At 39.0% G+C, this 17520-nt stretch overlaps 1 protein-coding gene and 1 pseudogene across 1 annotated transcript; both read right to left on the bottom strand.

Annotated features, from left to right (window-relative positions):
- Positions 1-2035: 2035 nt before the first annotated feature.
- LOC103722579 (berberine bridge enzyme-like D-1) lies at positions 2036-4026 on the bottom strand. The gene has a single exon (XM_089925853.1). The coding sequence runs from the start codon at positions 3914-3916 to the stop codon at positions 2297-2299; it is 1620 nt and encodes a 539-aa protein (XP_089781979.1). The 5' UTR covers positions 3917-4026; the 3' UTR covers positions 2036-2296.
- A 4973-nt stretch (positions 4027-8999) lies between these two features.
- LOC103722578 (WAT1-related protein At3g30340-like) lies at positions 9000-13129 on the bottom strand (annotated as a pseudogene).
- Positions 13130-17520: the final 4391 nt, after the last annotated feature.

Below are 17520 nucleotides of genomic sequence, written 5' to 3' on the forward strand. Positions count from 1 at the left end.
CTTATCTTTCATCTAGGCAAATTTTTATCCATTTAGGAAAAAGATGACAATGACCAACGCTCTACCAGCTAGGAAGGGAGAGCAGTTGCTTCTTCCTATGACTTGGGAGTGCTTTTTGCTAGAATAAAATCTCAAAGTTGCCTCAAGAAGCGAAAGGAGAAAGCTCATCACAGTCCGAATCGGACAATACGGGGCGTATTGTACCGTACCTGTTCGGTATTGGTTCTTGGTACGATGGTTTATCGACACTCGATATGCTAAAAAAATTTTTGTACTGTACCGTATCGATACTATGCTAGTGTGGCATCAGTATGAGATGACAAACCTTGCTTACACCTATCTTTCATCTAAGCAAATTTTCATCTATATAGGAAAAAGTTGACAATGACCAATATTCTACCAACTAGGAAGGGAGAGGAGAGTGCTTTTTGCTAGAATAAAATCTTAAAGTCACCTCAGGCAGCAAAAGAAAGAAGTTCATTACATCTCTGGTGGAGGATGGAGCTGCCTAATCATTTTAAGAAGATATATTAGAGAAACCCCACACCTTCTTTAGTAGCTTATTTGGTTTGTACTTGAATCTGATTGTCTCCATTAATTAGAGGTTGAAACATGGTGCTCCAAAACCTAGGATCTTAATACCCTTGTGGATGCCTTCTCCATGGACAAAATCCAACATGTTGTTTTCTTCTTGGGCAGCTAGAAGGCACCGAACCGGCATGATTTTCTATTTTCTCTTCTAGAGATAATTGGAGATCAATTAATGATGATCTCTTGAATTTGTTGGATGAATTCCGTAAAGGTCTGCTTGATTTGTCGCACCTTAATTTTGTTCATATCACACTGATCCCTAGAGACATTGTATTTGCCCAACATCTCCATCCCCTTAACCGACAGTGTATACAAAATTATCTCGAAGACGAAACTTTTGCTTATCACAATAGATCCGGATACAAAGGGGTGTTACGAGAGTAAGATGTTGAGGACGTTTTTGATAAGGTGAACTGGAGCTTTCTTCTCCAATTGATATGGGCAGGGGATTAACTCAAAGTGGAACCCAATATTTAGAAACCACCACTAGACTTTATGGTTTTGTCCATGATCAAGTAGATATTAGATGTAAGCTAGCCATAAATGAGTTCCTTAAATTTGTCTAACAAAACCATTTCTAGTAATATCTTATGTAAATTTCAGTTAAGAACATTTAATTAGCCTATCCACAAATGGAACAGGTGTGGTTTCTTCTTCTTAAAGTTGCATATTTTTAGTACTAATATGTAACATAACTATCTTCTTTATCTTCTTCTTCTTGAAGTTAGATGCGACATAACTAAGCAAAATTCAAATTCCAAATATGTTTTTCCTTTCATTTTCTTTTTTCTAGAAAAAATTGCAAATCATGAATATGTGATGCATGCTGATCGAATAATTGACCGATCGAATATTTGCTTATCGAAGCAATGACAGTCATGATCTCCACCTTCTTTTTCAGAACCCATGCAGATAAACTCTTCTAAGTGGCTAAGCTCAATGCTGCTGCCAGAAGGAAACCAAGGAAAAATATGAGGATGGTCCCAGAGCAGAGTGCCGGATACTTCTTCCCAACTTTAGATTGGAGGAGGAACCACAAGGCCCGTATGGTCTTCCTTCTTACTCGAATTACTTGAATGAGCTCCTACTTAGAGAGGTTCCTTACTTGGCCTTAAAAGTTCATTGCTTAAAATACAATAAAAATTTAGCTGTAGAAGCTCTCTATTTACTGTAATCTATTATATTACTATTTTGTATATCAAGTACAATTGGAGAGAGAAGACAAAACTGTATCCAGTGCATCGCCTGATTTATATGCTAGTGAATTGCTATACTTAAATCAATTTAAAGGTTGCAATATTTTGAACAAACTTTAATTCTAGATTCGAAAATGTGAAGATACATTGGCCTGTAGTGCAATCATTCAGTCATGTCAACTACAATGACATTGAATTTATGTCAATCAACCAAAATGTTATCAATATTATTTACAAACAAAATTGTCTTATCCAAAAGATCAATATATATATATAATTGATGGTAGAAACTTTTGACAATCCATAAGATTAAAGACATAAAGACCAAAAATAATTGACAAGTATAACTCAATAACCTCGCAGTCTTATTTGGCACAATACAGATTGAGCTACATTAGTCAGAAAACATTCTTCACTAGGATTGTGAATTATTTTTTTTTATTTTTGATGACTTACTAGGTAGCTCAATCAAGTGGTGCAAGGTATGACCATTAAGGAATAGTATTAGTTTAAGAACCTCCTTTGGGCAAAGGAGGAATGCTCTGCTCATTTCTAAACACGTTATCCGGATCAATTGCCGCCTTGGCCCTCACCAACCTGTCGTAGTTCTTCAGGAAATACCTGTCGCCCCACGCCCTCGCCACACGCACCGCGTCCCAGGACCCACCACTTCCTGTGGTCCATTTTATGGTCCCGAGATCGAGGTCCACATAATTCACGTACGCCGCCCGGGGGTTCTTCGAAGCAAAGCGTCCCATGTACTCGTAGAACCTCCGCAGCCATGCCACGTACGCCATTCCTTCCTCTCCCTCTCGCCAATCGATCATGTACTGGATCCCGTACAAATTCCCTCCCCGGTGAGGGAACGGCAGATCACCGCTGCCTATCCTGCCCATCTCCCCACCGTAGGGGTCGAAAATAACGTACGCTTTTGGCTGCATGGATAACAAATCAACGGCTGTGATCAGACCCTCCAGCGTGATTGGGGCCCTCACGTAGTCCGACTTGGCCTTGAAGTACGTCTTCGCTGGCTCGCGGTTCAGTAGATCCGAGACGGATTTTATATTTGCGAACCGGACCGCCGATTCGATCCAACTCATCTCCTTGCACTCCGATTCTGATACGTTCAACTCGGAGAATCGTTGACTCAGTATGGAAACTGCCGTTCTTCTAGGGCCGAGGAATTGGCCCGAGAACGAGTGGTCGAGGTTCCCAGTGGTTGACCCTTGGATATACGTGGAGAGATAGAACTCGTCCGGGAGACTCGGGGCGACGTACTGCCACTTGTGAGTCAACTCGGCAACTTGCCTGACCGAGCCGGGCCGGCTGATGGTGCACGCAGTGACCCGGTCCGGGACCGGGACGAGCCGGAGCTTCCACGCGTAGACCGCCCCCCAGCTCCCGCCACCGCCGCCCCGGATGGCCCAGAAGACGTCCTCGCCCATGGCTTTCCGGCCCAGAGCTCGACCGGCGGGGTCGATGAGAACCGCGTCCAAGACGTTATCGGCGGAGAGGCCGTATTTCCGAGAGAGGAAGCCGAAGCCGCCTCCGGAGATGTGGCCGCCGCTGCCGACGGTCGAGCAGGACCCGGCCGAGAAGGCGAGGGAGCGGTTGGACCGGGCCACGGCGTAGTAGATCTCGCCCAGTGTAGCACCGGATTCGGCCCAGGCCGTGGACGAGCCGGAATCGATCCAGACCCGGTTCAGGTTCATCAAGTCGATGACCGCGAAGGGAGTGTGCTGTCCCGCGGTGTAGGATAAGCCTTCATAGCTGTGGCCGCCGCTCCTCAGTCTAATGGCCAAGGAAGAAGAACGGCAGCAGAGGATGGAGCTTTGGAGCTCTTGTTGGGTCTTTGGGAGGATGAGGACCGAAGGCTTGTGTACATAGGGGCCAGCGAAGCGGAGGTTTTGGATTGAGAAGTTGAGGAGATCGGAGTATTGGATGGAAGGTGGAAGGGAGAAGATGGTGAAGTTTTGAACATGGGAATAAAGGAGGCAAGAAGAGATGTTAGCATTTGCTGTGGCAGTCTCAGTGGTAGAAGAAGTGTTACTTTGGGAGCGGGTGGTGGTGAAGAGGAGGAAGAGGGGGAGGAGGAGGAGGAGGAGGGGAGGACTAGGCTCTGGATTCATTGATTTCTTTGTTGTCTATGGGACTACTTTTTTCTTTTTTTGTGAACGGCCTGGCCGGGAGGAGAATATAAAAAGAGGAGTTGTAGTGGGACGGCGGGCTATGGGGAAGACCACGCATTGGAAGTTTCAGCACGTATTTTGCATATATATACCTGCAGGACACGTTAAAAAAATATTATTTTTAGGATATACTTAGTTGAAAGAAATTGAACTATCGAATAAAAATAAATAGAAGCGACTTTTATTCTTCATCATAAAAAAAAAAAGAGAAAAAAAGTCATCCCAGCAATTTATTTGAGAAAAGTCCCGTTCTGAGAATACCTTATTCCTCCAAAATTCAATTTCTGCTCTTTCAAAAATATTTAAATTTTATTTTGTTTTTAATTCTGATTCCAATCATAAACAAAATACGTCAAAAAAAAAGGCCAATTCCGATTCACATTCCAATCGATTCCAATTTCGATTCTGATCGCAATCCAAACATTTTCTTAAGATTTTTGCGTGTTACTTGCAAAATTTTTTTAGCATTCAAGATGAATTCTTTAACTAGCTACAAATAGAGCATGTTCTGGTGATTGCAATTCTCTTCCTCTGAGTGTGTCTTTGATAGATCATATAATCATTAAAGCATTATTAGGAAGGGTTATGTTGCTGAATCATGGTACCAGTATGCTGTCATGTATACTAAAATTTCTGGTTGGATTCTTCTATCACTATAGTTAGCAAATTAGTAATCATATAACTTTATTCTAGTTGAAGTATCAAGATTAAGTATCTCTCAAAACATAAATATCAAGATTTTATAGCCCATAGATGAATTAAGATCGTCCAGACCATTTATAGGATTATATGTTCATTTGAGAGATTTACCATGTGGTGATATGGAGGATCAATCATTTATTTTTGTCAATATCTATTTTCGAATGCATGGGGAAGGACATAGACTGATCATATCTCTACAAAATTTGGTTTTATATGCAAGAGAGGAACCGGCACTTGTTTTTTGATTTTTAATAAATATTGATATTTGTCTGACATTTGACATTAATTATTTATTTATTTATTTATTTTGGATTCTCATATCAATAAATTTTTTTTTTTTTTTTTTTGGCTATATAAACTCATATCTCATGAGGACTCCTTGTACAATTCTCAAATTTCATCTTTTTTATTCATTTTTATAACAAATGGTGCATCAAATTAAATTCTGACACTTTATGCCTGGTCATATCGTTCTTTGACCTTTTAGAACAAGGTGAATGGGCTTGAAGTTGGAGTAAGTACCAAATATATGCTTATTTTGAAGTTTGATAGGATATAGGTGGCGTTTAGGAAGGAATATTATCAATTGTCATACTTCTTTTTTAATGAGAAGCTAATGAAAAAGACTTATCTACAAATGCTTGGATATGTTAATCACGCACGTGAAATTGATAAAATAAAAAGTCATACACGCATATGGAAACATTTCCGTTTCACCCACTGCTACTATCTAAGCAAATCTAAGCTAAGGTTGTCCAACATTAGAATGAGTCCTAGCTACGTATCTAGCAATCTCCGCATGCTATCTTTTGTTGATTTTCCATTTTAAAATTTAGTATTTATTGTTAAGAATACCAATTAGTCAACTTGGTAAACCTTTTGCATCGAAATTTAAGTTGAATACTGCCTCAGCTTTGATTTCCATGAAGCTTTCAATTAACCATCTTAGTTTATATATTAAAAAAAAAATAAAAGAAGTAAAAGATGATCCAAGCTTCGTATACTTCAGAGTTTTATAGGATTCAAAGACTTATTTGACTGACTAATCTTTCTTCCGTTTCGTTGATGACTGGATATATGAACGTAGTCTAAAAGACATTTCTTGAACGAGTTGGATGCAATTAGCCTCAAATGCCAACGTGTCCATTAGGCTCCAAACCTCCTAAATGTTGACATCAATTAAAGGGATCATAAGAAAAATATGGTCGTTTGTGAGGCCTGACCTAACCTCCGTGCGGCGTCTTTGACCAACGAGTCCTTCCATTGGATGCCTGAAACCAGCTGTGATGATGCCGGAACCAACGCTCGGCCAAGATGTACTTTAGTCATTGTCAAGTTGTTATTCAGGGGAGGGAATTATAGCATCATTGCTATTTTTGGTTGATGTGATCTGACCTCAGCAACTCACCTAAGTGATGATCTCGTTGGCCGATCGACGTGATGACTTTGGTATGAACCGAGTTGATAGTCTTAACAGTCGAATTAGCCCTGAGCAATTAGCCATGGTAGTTAATCGAATGTTAACCTCGAGGTTCACCGAAGGAGAATCGAGCTCAGCCGTCGGTTAGGCTAATCGGAATGAGCTGACTGGCCAAAGATAATGTGTCACGTGTCTCCAAATCAAACGTATTTAAAGCGATAAACCACCATAAAATGCATGATTGTGATCCCACCAATTAAATGGCGATTACGTGATGTTCCGGATGGATTGGCGACATTACATGAGCAAGTAGTTAATTCTGCCCATGTGCCAATATGTGGACTATTACCGAGCAATTAAGAGATCATAGGGTGACCTCTAGGTAAGTCGCTTCTAAAATCTGGTTTATTTAAGCATTTGGACAAATTTCGCAAGTGGACTTCTATTTCTGATTTCAAATCGAATAAGATGCGTTAGGCAAGCCTCTCTAGCTAAATTCAAGCTCAAAAGTTACCGGCACTCATATTCCCTTGCTCCTCGGAGTTCGGCCAGCCAACCTCACCGCTTCACGTTGGATTTTGTCCGATTTTGATGATTCAGCTCGGATTTTGGCGGCGACAATGGTAGCACTGTAATTTATTTTTAGATTCACAACATTGCTAGAAATAAGCTTAATTGAGCATTGATAATGGCACCATAACAACTCGGCTAATAGGACACATCAACCATTTTTGTGGTGATACTAATTATTATATATATATATATATATATATATATATATATATATATATATATATATATATATATATATATATATATATATAACTGATACATTTTCTTGTCAGGAAAATAAAAAACGACTATTATAACAGTCACCATTAGATATTATGATATGAAACAAAATAGTTATATGGCTTTTGTTCATCAAATAATATTTTCCAGCTAGCAGGGTGTTTTAAACTTTTTTAAAAAAATATCAATCTATAGAACACTTATTATAGGAAGATAGCTGCTAAATAACAATTGTTACATTAAAATTCATGATGTATGAAAGTTGCAAGATGAGCCCATGGAAATGATTGGAATAGCCTTCGATCTTGAACATTGTTGGAGGTGTGCAGTTTGGTTTGGCATCGCTTATTCGCTGGTTTGGATGAACTACGGTGAATCCCTATCTTATTCCGAGGCCAAAATCTAGAAAAAGGGAACAAATTGATCGATATTTCCTTATTTCAGTCCTTAGTGAGGACTCCCACACAAGGCTCACAGGACCCGGGCCGTGGTGCTGGATTTCTTCTTCTCGCTGAAGGCCACTGACTCAACCTCATTATGCGATGGACTCAATGGGAACTTGTACATGAATCTTTGTTCAAATTTAATGCCGAGGGTTCTTTCTCTGATCCTGGTGGGATATTTCCTGGTTATGGGCTGATGTGCAGATCAAACCTCTGCCAAGTTATGTCCAGGCCTGTGTTGCAAGGGAGGCCCAGCATGTTGGCATACATATGGGTCTCACATCCACCACACCAATCGTACCCGGCCCGGTGGACCAGGGATGGGCCAGGTCCATTAATATTGTTATGAATTCTTATGAGATTCCATTAAGGGCCCAATAGGATAGCAGTTGTATCCTTTGTGCGAAAAAAGGATTCACCTTCCTTCGTTTGGATCTATGCAGGCGGACAAATAAGAGAGCTCGCAATGCTTTGAAATATGTGCAATGCTACGAGGGAGGCGGTGGCGGTCCGCTATAAAAGGCATGATTGTGATCCCACCAATTAAATGGCGATTGCGGCTTGTTCCGGATGGATTGGCGATATTGCATGATCGGGTAGTTAATTCTTTCCACGTGCCAATGTATGGACTGTTACCGAGCAATTAAAGCTCACTTCCACCTTATTTAGTAATAGACATCGGCCTTCTTTTTATATAAGAGGTTATAGGGGGACCTCTAGGTAAGTCGCTTCTAAGCTCTCTCACACTCTTATTTTCTGCAACTCTCTCAAATTTCTTCCTTTTCTCTAGAATCTGACTTACTTAAGTATTTGGACAAATTCCGACAGGTGGACTTCTCTTTCTGATTTTAGGTCCGATAAGATGCATTGGGCAAGCCTCTCCAGCTAAATTTAAGCTCTGAAGTTGCCGGCACTCTAATGTTCGATTGCTCATCGGAGTTCAGTCAGCCAACCTCACTTCTTCACGTTGGATTTTGTCCGACCATGATGATTCAGCTCGGATTTTGGCAGCGGCAATGGTAGCACTATAATTCATTTTTAGATTCACAACATTGCTAGAAATAAGCTTGATTGAGCATTGATAGTGGGTGGCATCATCACAATTTGGCTAATAGGAGACTTAATAGCACAAAACTATTAAGGAGAGGATCACCCGATGATGGAGTTGCGGATCAGCATAGCAGCGGTGTTGGGGAGGCGGTTATGGTAGGGCTGTGGTCGGTGGAGACGCAGGCGAAGGTGGGGGCAGCGGAGGGTGTGATGGGAGGGGCTGGTGGGGTTGGTATAATAAAAGAAGAGTAGTAGTATGCGAGCAGTATGGATGGGAAAATGGCTGTGAGGGAGGCAGTGACGGTGGAGTGGCAGATCGGAGGAGGGCTGGCGGCAAAGCACGAGGATGTGAAGCGTGCTATGCTGGATGGAGGCTGGGAGGAAGCCATCACCGGAGGGCTTTCTGATTGGATTGGTCTAATGTTGAGCTGGTAGACCTAGTCCAACTAATAATTTATCCAGTATTATCCAACTAAAACCCAACACAATGAGGTGCAATTTTCATTTGAAAGATTGCAGCCAACCCTTCAACCATTTAGGAAAAAAACAAACAAACAAACAAACAAACAAACAAACAAAAAGAGGAAGAAGAATGAGCCTTCTTCAGCTCTGTTGCTTACTTGTGTTGCTCTCAAGAGAATAAAGCAAACGGAAAAGATATCAACCCCTTCAAAATGATGTTGTTTTATCATACAGTTTGCCATTGCACTTGATGTTCGCCATTTTCTCCGGTTGCTCTCGCCGGGGCCTCCTTGCTCTTTCCCCATAGAAGAAAATAGAGGCCTGCAATCACAAGAATAGACCCCAAAACACTGGGCATGGCAAACAAATAACAAAAGTTAGTTTGCAATAGTAAATGGATGCAATCACTGCTAATAGGAGCTTTGAATCCAATACCTTCCAAGGTAAATCGGTTCATGGAGGATGGAGAAGTCAATTCCAGCCACCATAATTTGTACAAGAGGAGTGAAGGCAGCAGTAAAGACAGGGCCTCTCTTCTCCAGCACACCATGACATTGCCAAGAGGCCAAATCCAGATCCTGCTATCCCCTGGATAACCATGAAATTTATTTCAAGGAAATGCATTATTACTGCCTGCAAACCGGGACTTCCGATTTTGAAATAATAAGCTCATTACAAGAGATGGCCCCCCTAGAAGAGATTTTGTCATGCAACTAGTCCATTTTCAAATGATTATGAGGATAACACATAGATTCAAGGGGAGGAAAAGAAGGTATGTATGAAGTAGCTGCTATGGATCATGGAAGTGATGTCTACTTAAGAAAGAGATGACATGTCCAACTGAGTCCGCTTTTTTACGCTTACATTGCACCTATCTTTCATCTAGCCAAATTGTCATCTATTTAGAAAAATGGTGACAATGACCAACACTCTACCAGCTAAAGGGAGACCAGTTACTTCTTCCCACTACTGGGGAGTGCTTTTTGCTAGAGTAGAATCTCAAGGTCACCTTAGGCAGCAAAAGAAGAAAACTCATTATAGTCCGAACCGAACGATACGAGGCATACCGTACCATACCAATTTGGTATCGGTATTCGGTACGGATGGCATACCGACACTCAGTATGCCAACAAAAACTCTGTACCGTATCGTACTGATACTGTGATAATGTAGCACTGGTACGAGACGACGAATCTTGCTTACACCTATCTTTCATCTAGGCAAATTTTTATCTATTTAGGGAAAAAATTGACAATGACCAACACTCTACCATTAATTAGAATCTCAAGGTTACCTCAGGTAGTAAAAGAAGAAAGCTCATTACATCTCTGGTGGAGGATGGAGTTGAATAATCATTTCAAGAAGATATATGAGAGAAACCCCATACCTTCTTTAGCGGTTTATTTGGCTTGTACTTGAATCCGATTGTCTCCATTAATTAGATGTTGTAACATGGTGCTCCAAAACCTTAGATATTAATACCCTTGTGGATGCCTTCTTCATGGAGTAAATCCAACATCATGTTTTCTTCTTGGGCAGCTCGAAGGCACAGAACCAATATGATTTTCTCTCTTCTCTTCCAGAGATAATTAGAGATTATTCAATGATGACCTCTTAACTTTGTCCAAGATCTCCATCCCATTGGCTTGCTCGACAGTGTACACAAAATTATCTCGAAGACGAAACTCTTTCTTATTACAATAGATCTGTATACAAAGGGGTGCTACGAGAGTAAGACTTTGAAGAGGTTTTTGATAGGGTGAGCTGGAGCTTTCTTCTCCAATTGATATGCGCAGGGGATTAACTCAAAGTGAAGCCCATATTTAGACACCACCAGTAGACTTTATTGTTTTATTCCATGATCAAGTAGATATTAGATGTAAGCTAGCTATAAATGAGTTCCTTAAATTTTTCTGGCAAAGCCTTTTCTAGTAATAACTTATGTAAATTTCATTTAAGAACATTTAATTAGCCTATCCACAAATGAAACAAGTGTGCTTTCTTCTTCTTCTTAAAGTACGCATGCTTTTGGTACTAATATGTAACATAACTATCATCATCATCTTCTTCTTCTTCTTTTTCTTCTTGAAGTTAGATGTAACCTAACTAAGCAAAATGCAAATTATAAATATGTTTTTTTTCATTTTCTTTTTCCGAGAAAAAAAATGCAAATCATAAATATGTGATGCATGTTGTTCGAATAATTAACCGGTCGAATATTTGCTTACCGAAACAATGACGGTCATGATCTCCACCTTCTTTTTCAGAACCCATGCAGATAAACTCTTCTGAGTGGCTAAGATCAATGCTGTTGTCTGAAGGAAACCAAGGAAAAAAATAAGGAAAGTCCCAGAGCAGCAGAGTGCCGGATACTTCTTCCCAACTTTAGATTGGAGGAGGAACCACGAGGACCAAGTAAGACAACCAGCAAGGTAGGCAATTGAACCCATCATCCATTACTTTGTGCTGTAGCCTGCATTCTGTCTCTCTTGTTGCTCTGATATCACTGATCTATGGGAAGTGTTGGTTAAGGCCACACCTTTATAAAATACGAGCAACGTTTCTCCAATGAGGCATATGAACGTCCCGAGCAACTTTGCAATCCCTGCCCTTGTCTTCACATTTAGTGTCTCCAAACTGTAAGAGATATTAATTGAAATAACAAGGAAAGATTAGCATAAACACCACAAATTATTCCATTTATTCATAGCCTTCGTTATAAGAAAAACAAGTGCAGAAGTAAATGGATTTCACGATTTCTTTTTTTTTTAAAAAAAAAAAGCATAGCAACATAAAAATGCTAAGCAACAAATGTGGGTATCATTTACTTGGTACAAACCATGGTTTCTAGAGGACATGACTTTTGTACCCAAACGCTAGGGGAAAAATTTTTTAGAGGAAATGCTTTGGGAGTGGATGACAAAATCCACAAGTTCATTATAAGCTTGTTATAGGTGTTCTCTTAAAAATGTTTTTGAATTGGCTACATTTGAGACACTTCCTACAAAATGACCACTTGGCATCCAGCAACGAAACAAAGAAAAAAAAATGGAAAACCATAAGAAACCAGTGTGCTTTAAATTCTTCCATACAGCTTTATACATAATATTCAAAGTTTTTCTTCTAAGTATCAATGTGATTTCAATCTACCCAAGGAATCTAAGATTTGTGATAAGGGAAAGATGGTAATCCAAAGAATTTTCGAGCCCTACATGAATATCAAAGTCCACATTGTAGTGCACCAAGCCCCATATATATGAGCTTTAATCCGTATCAACCGAACCTTTAATACCCACCTCAAATTTCGAAGTTTCTTTAATTCCCGGTCTCCGGCAGTCAAGCTCATAAGTGTGTGCAAATCTCATCTAAATGTGTGCAAGACTAAAAATTAAATCATAACGATCAAAGAGTTATATGCTGAAGTCCGGTCAAAGAAGGGACTTCTGAGAAAAGGGAAAGCAGTCCTCTTATTGTTGAAAGAGTGTTTCTCATAATTAACTACACAGAGGGAGTGGGAGAGAGAAACCACCGGAATGGCAAGGCTATCAGGAAGGTTAACACAGGGACCATGTTAAGAAAAGCACAAGCGAACGTTGCTGTAGTATGTTTCAAGCCTAAGAAGAAGAGATACTGCGTGAGGGAAGCCCTGAAACAAAATTAGCAACCTCTCATTAATTCAATATCCAATCCTCAACATTCTAAAGCTAAATTCTGCTTGAGCCTCAAAGAACTCTTCCCACCCGAACATCGCGCTAAGGAAAAGATATACAAAGTTTTCAGTTGTCAGCTTTGGTCTAGTCTTCCTGCAATCACCAGCCATGGTGATAAATTATGAACTCCACTACAATCCTTCAGAAATTGTATGAAAGAAAATGCTGTATGCTCGATACCTTTCTCTAATATAGGCAATGGGAGCCATGAACAAGGTGGCAACCAATTGGCGAAGAGTGATGAGGACGAGTCGGTTCATCCCCTCATCGATGGCAGTCTTGATCATGGTGTTCATGGCAGCGAAAGCTACTTCCACAGCCAGCATTGCAAAAATTGGCCTCCACTCTTCACACCATCCCATCTCCACCAATAATATAGAAATCTTAATGCGCTCAATGCTTTTCAAGACTCTATCTTCACAACACCAGCTATTTAAGGTCCAGGGGTCCAAAATTCTCTCAGGGTCACATCATGGCTTTAGAATCTATTTAGATGAAATCAACGTAATATCGCCATCCTTCAGACGAGGTTGAGCAGCATCAAATGCATGCATACAGCATATTCGCCCATGCAGTGTTCAGAATACACGTTTTGTTTTCTTTAAAGAATACTTCTCAGTTGTTCCTACAGTTACAATATGCTTAATAGGATTCTCAAATTATTCAACAAGCAGTCTCCAAGCATTCTTTGCTTTTTCTTTGTTGTTTTTTTTTTTTCTGTCTTTTTCTCAAAGAAAGTCGAGCAGTCAAATTCATCAAAATTTTGTTCAATGATTTGAAAATTTTATTATATATTCATGAATTACCCATGAAATGTTCGCAGCTTTTCCCATGGACACTGGAGGGTCACAATGTAATGATGCATGCAACTTTCTTGGTGTGCTTTTGTTGCTACTGTTTATGAAGTAATGATGTCTGTTTCCATATGAATAGATAAGAAATATGCACATAATTTTAACTTCTGTTTTGTACATAATTTGTATGACCTTTTTGAACTTTTGATGATTCCTTTTCTCTTCTTCAGAAATTCAAATCTTTTCTCCTACCAGAATTGTTTCTGGATGAAGGCAGAACTGTTACTACCAAGGTGTGGTCGGAGTGAATGATGTCCACTGCTTCAGTTTCCACTCCCTTCGAGGTGGTATCTGATGCTCTCTCCAGGACGGGATGTAGAAGCTGCCTTATATTTGCTTACGTGGGGACAGTAAATCTATCAACCATCACCAGTTACTTTCATCTTTGGGTCTCTCAGCATTTCTGGCTACTTCATGGTTGGCTTTTCTTAGTCATAAATGCCAGTGTCTAATAAGATTTTTAGATCAAGACATCACAGAAAAGCAAAATTCTTAGGAGGATTGAATAGCCAATCTACAAATGGAAGCCTTGCATACATGATCATGGATTGTGACGTCTTGGAATCACTATACTGGGTTGGGTGAAATGACCACATAGATGTCTTTCCATACTAACGAAGCCAAGTTTCATAAAGCTGGCTCCGAACAGTTGGAATCAAGCTTGATGGTTATGATGATGATAGTGATAATTTCTTCTCATTGTAACTATACACAGATAACATGGGAAGTATCGGCTGTATCGCCCTCTATGTTGCTTCCTATCACTTTCCACATTCCAGTATCTTCTTTACCTTCATAATCAGATGCAAAGCGGGTCTTTAACATTATTATCCTTCCTACATACATGACAAATCTTACATCAAGGTTAATGGACATGAGATCGCCTATTGGCAAGTTCTATATCGAGTTCGTTTTAGTGAATATTGTTCTATACAACTAAATTTATAAAATGATGGTACATTACTCCTTCAGCTTAGAGGACAAAACACAAAATAAGATTTACTTTTTATTCCTTCAATTGAGAAAAAGATGTATTTCTTTAAACATGCAATGTGTTTGGTTTGAATCGGAAATAATAATCATGACTTTGTTAGATTTGATGAGAGTCCATGCTTAATCTACTGTGATATATTCACAGACATGATCTAAGTAGAGTTTGTGTAGAATTTGGATTTTCGTAGATATATTTTGTAGTCATATTTGAGCTCATTTTTTGTTCTGAAAATGTTACTTCGTTTATAGGATATATGCTTCAAAGGATAGCTAAGGAATTGATTGACGATCATAATACATGGAAACTCTTGCTTTGTATAAACTAGTGTATGATATTGGATTTGTGCTATGGCTGATTAAATAAGTCTTGAGAAATCTCCATTTTTCAGAGAAGTTTCTGAAAAAGCAAACTGAACTTCTAAAGGCACTTTAGAGATGATGCATTAAACAATACGAGGCAAGCATCACTTAAACCTTCAAGTTGGTAGTTTGAATTTTGTATCTATTATGTCTTACAAGGTTTTTTCTCTCTCTCACTCACCCTCTCAGCAGATAAAAATGATGATATACAAGAGCTTCCCTCAAATATTCCTGACGTGGAGCTTCCAATGGGAGAATGGTCTTTTCAAAGCAAGAACATAGAAGGGCAGATTATTAGCAAAGCAACAAGGAGGTCTTCCAACTGTATGTTGCTTTACGTTATGTTCCTATTGTGAAACAAGTTAGATTCAACTAACTGAACTCATGACACCTATACGGTGTGTGAAATGGATAATAAACTTGATTCCCAAGGTGATGTGGCATCTAACAAGCATCCTAATTGGAGAGTCAAGGTCAAGTCAAGGTTAAGAAGGTGAAAGACCAAAAGTCACAAGAGTCATCATGAATTATAGAAGGTTAAGAGTTATAAGTTGCAGAATATGAAAAGTCATGAGTTATATGAGATTTAAGAGTCATGGGCCGTGCATATATCAAGAGTCATGAGTTAGGAATATTAAGAGTCAAGAGTTATGAGTTACATGTAGGAATTTCTAGAGTCACATAAAGTCTATATAAAGGGTTGTAAGCATCCATTTATAAAGTGTAAGTTGAATGAAAATTATCCTCCTTCCAAACTTTTGTTCTTAAGAGTTTCTACCACCTTCTTCTTGAGTGCTCTTCCTCATTTTTTAATAAAGTGGTATCAGAGCTAGATTGATCCAATGGCCAACAATATGATGGCATTTTCGGTTCCTCAGCTCATGAAAGCCAACTACGAGAATTAGTGCATCCAAATGAAGGCGCTGCTCGGCTCGCAAGGTGCATGGAAGATGGTAGGAAAAGACTATGTGGAGCCTGAAGATGAGGCGACTTTGATGGAGAATCAAAGGCAATTGCTAAGGAAGTCAAGGAAGTAGGATAAGAAGGCTCTTTTCTTGATTTATTAAGGGTTGGATGAAGTCACTTTTGAGATTGTTGCAGCTGCTACAACATTAAGACAAGCTTAGAAATTTCTTCAAAAAGCATACAAGGGTATTGAAAAGGTAAATAAGATTTTTCTTCAAAGTACTAAAATGATTTTGAGTCTTTATAAATAAAAGATTCATAATTTATTGCTGATTATTTCACAAGAGTTATGGTGATTGTTAATTAATTAAGGAGAAATGGTAAAACTCGTGACTCTTAATATACGTATGATCCACGACTCTTAAAACTCATATAACTCATGACTCTTCACATTCTACAACTTATGGCTCTTAACCTTCTATAACTCATGATGACTCTTGTGATCCTTGGTCTTTCACCTTCTTGACCTTGACTTGACTATGCCACGTCACCTTAGGAATCAAGTTTATTATCCAACACCCCCCTTTAAACTTGATTCTTCTCCTCCATCAATTATTCCAAGCTTGAATTTTAATCTCTGGAAGGTGTCAATGTTAAGAGGCTTGGTGAATATATCTGTCATATCACTAGCCAAGAACCCCATCTATCATGAAAGAAGTAAGCACATTAATACTCGATATCATTTTATAAGAGAGCACATAAAGAAAAAGGAGATCGAGCTTGTACATGTCAAATCTCAAGATCAAGTGGCGGATATATTCACCAAGCCTCTCAAAGTTGACACCTTTCAAAGATTAAAATTCAAGATAATTGGTGGAGAAGAAGAATCAAATTCAAAGGGGGGTGTTGGATAATAAACTTGATTCCTAAGGTGATGTGGCATCCAAATAGCTTTCTGGTTGGAGAGTCAAAGTCAAGCCAAGGGCAAAAAGGTAAAAGGCCAAGGGTCACAAGATTCATCATGAGTTATAGAAGGTTAAGAGTCATAAGTTGTAGAATGTGAAGAGTCATAAATTATATGAGATTTAAAAATCATGGGTCATGCATATATCAAGAGTTATGAGTTAGAAATATTAAGGGTTAAGAGTTATGAGTTACATGTAGAAATTTCTAAAGTCACATAAAATCTATATAAAGGATTGTAAGCATCAATTTGTAAAGTGTGAGTTGAATTAAAATTATCTTTCTTACAAACTTTGTTCTTGGGAGTTTCTACCACCTTCTTCTTGGGTGTTCTTCCTCATTTTTTAACACTTACAAACTGATAATTAGGGATATTTTCATGTCAAAATGAAACGAACCCGCAACAAACCATGTGCACAAATGTGTTAAGCTAGCAATTTAGGATTGCAGTCAAAATTGCAAGAAATATTACTAACCACTTATGTTTGGAGTGGGAATGGAGGAATCTTGGTCCAAAAAGAATCAAATCTGCAAAGATATTGCACGATTACGGGAAGATTATGTTGAGTTAAAAAACATAGGTGGCTTAATATAACAATTTGTGGAGCCCTTCAGCTTTTGATATTGATACTTTTCATTCATTAATTTTATCATATTCATGAGTTTAAAACAATCTAAAGGTATAAGGCAAACCCTGAGCTTCAAATGAGAAATAGACTGCATCAACCAATGTTCAAGACCATAACTAAATATGAAATAATCATAAACTACTAGTGCAAATTTTCTCTCTCTGCATGCACATTCTTGCACAGCCATTTCGGTCAGCTGCGGCTCATAATAGGAATCCATAAAGGCTATGACTTTATAACCTTCGAACAGCCAGTAGAAT

This window comes from Phoenix dactylifera, chromosome 10 (assembly GCF_051530095.1).
Source record: "Phoenix dactylifera cultivar Ajwa chromosome 10, Ajwa_hap1_PhDact_Kaust_v1.1, whole genome shotgun sequence".
NCBI classification, from domain to species: Eukaryota; Viridiplantae; Streptophyta; class Magnoliopsida; order Arecales; family Arecaceae; genus Phoenix; species Phoenix dactylifera.

What these genes read in the sequence shown, in the direction of transcription:
- LOC103722579 (XM_089925853.1), bottom strand. Translation starts at nt 3,916, where the DNA reads ATGAATCCAGAGCCTAGTCCTCCCCTCCTCCTCCTCCTCCTCCCCCTC.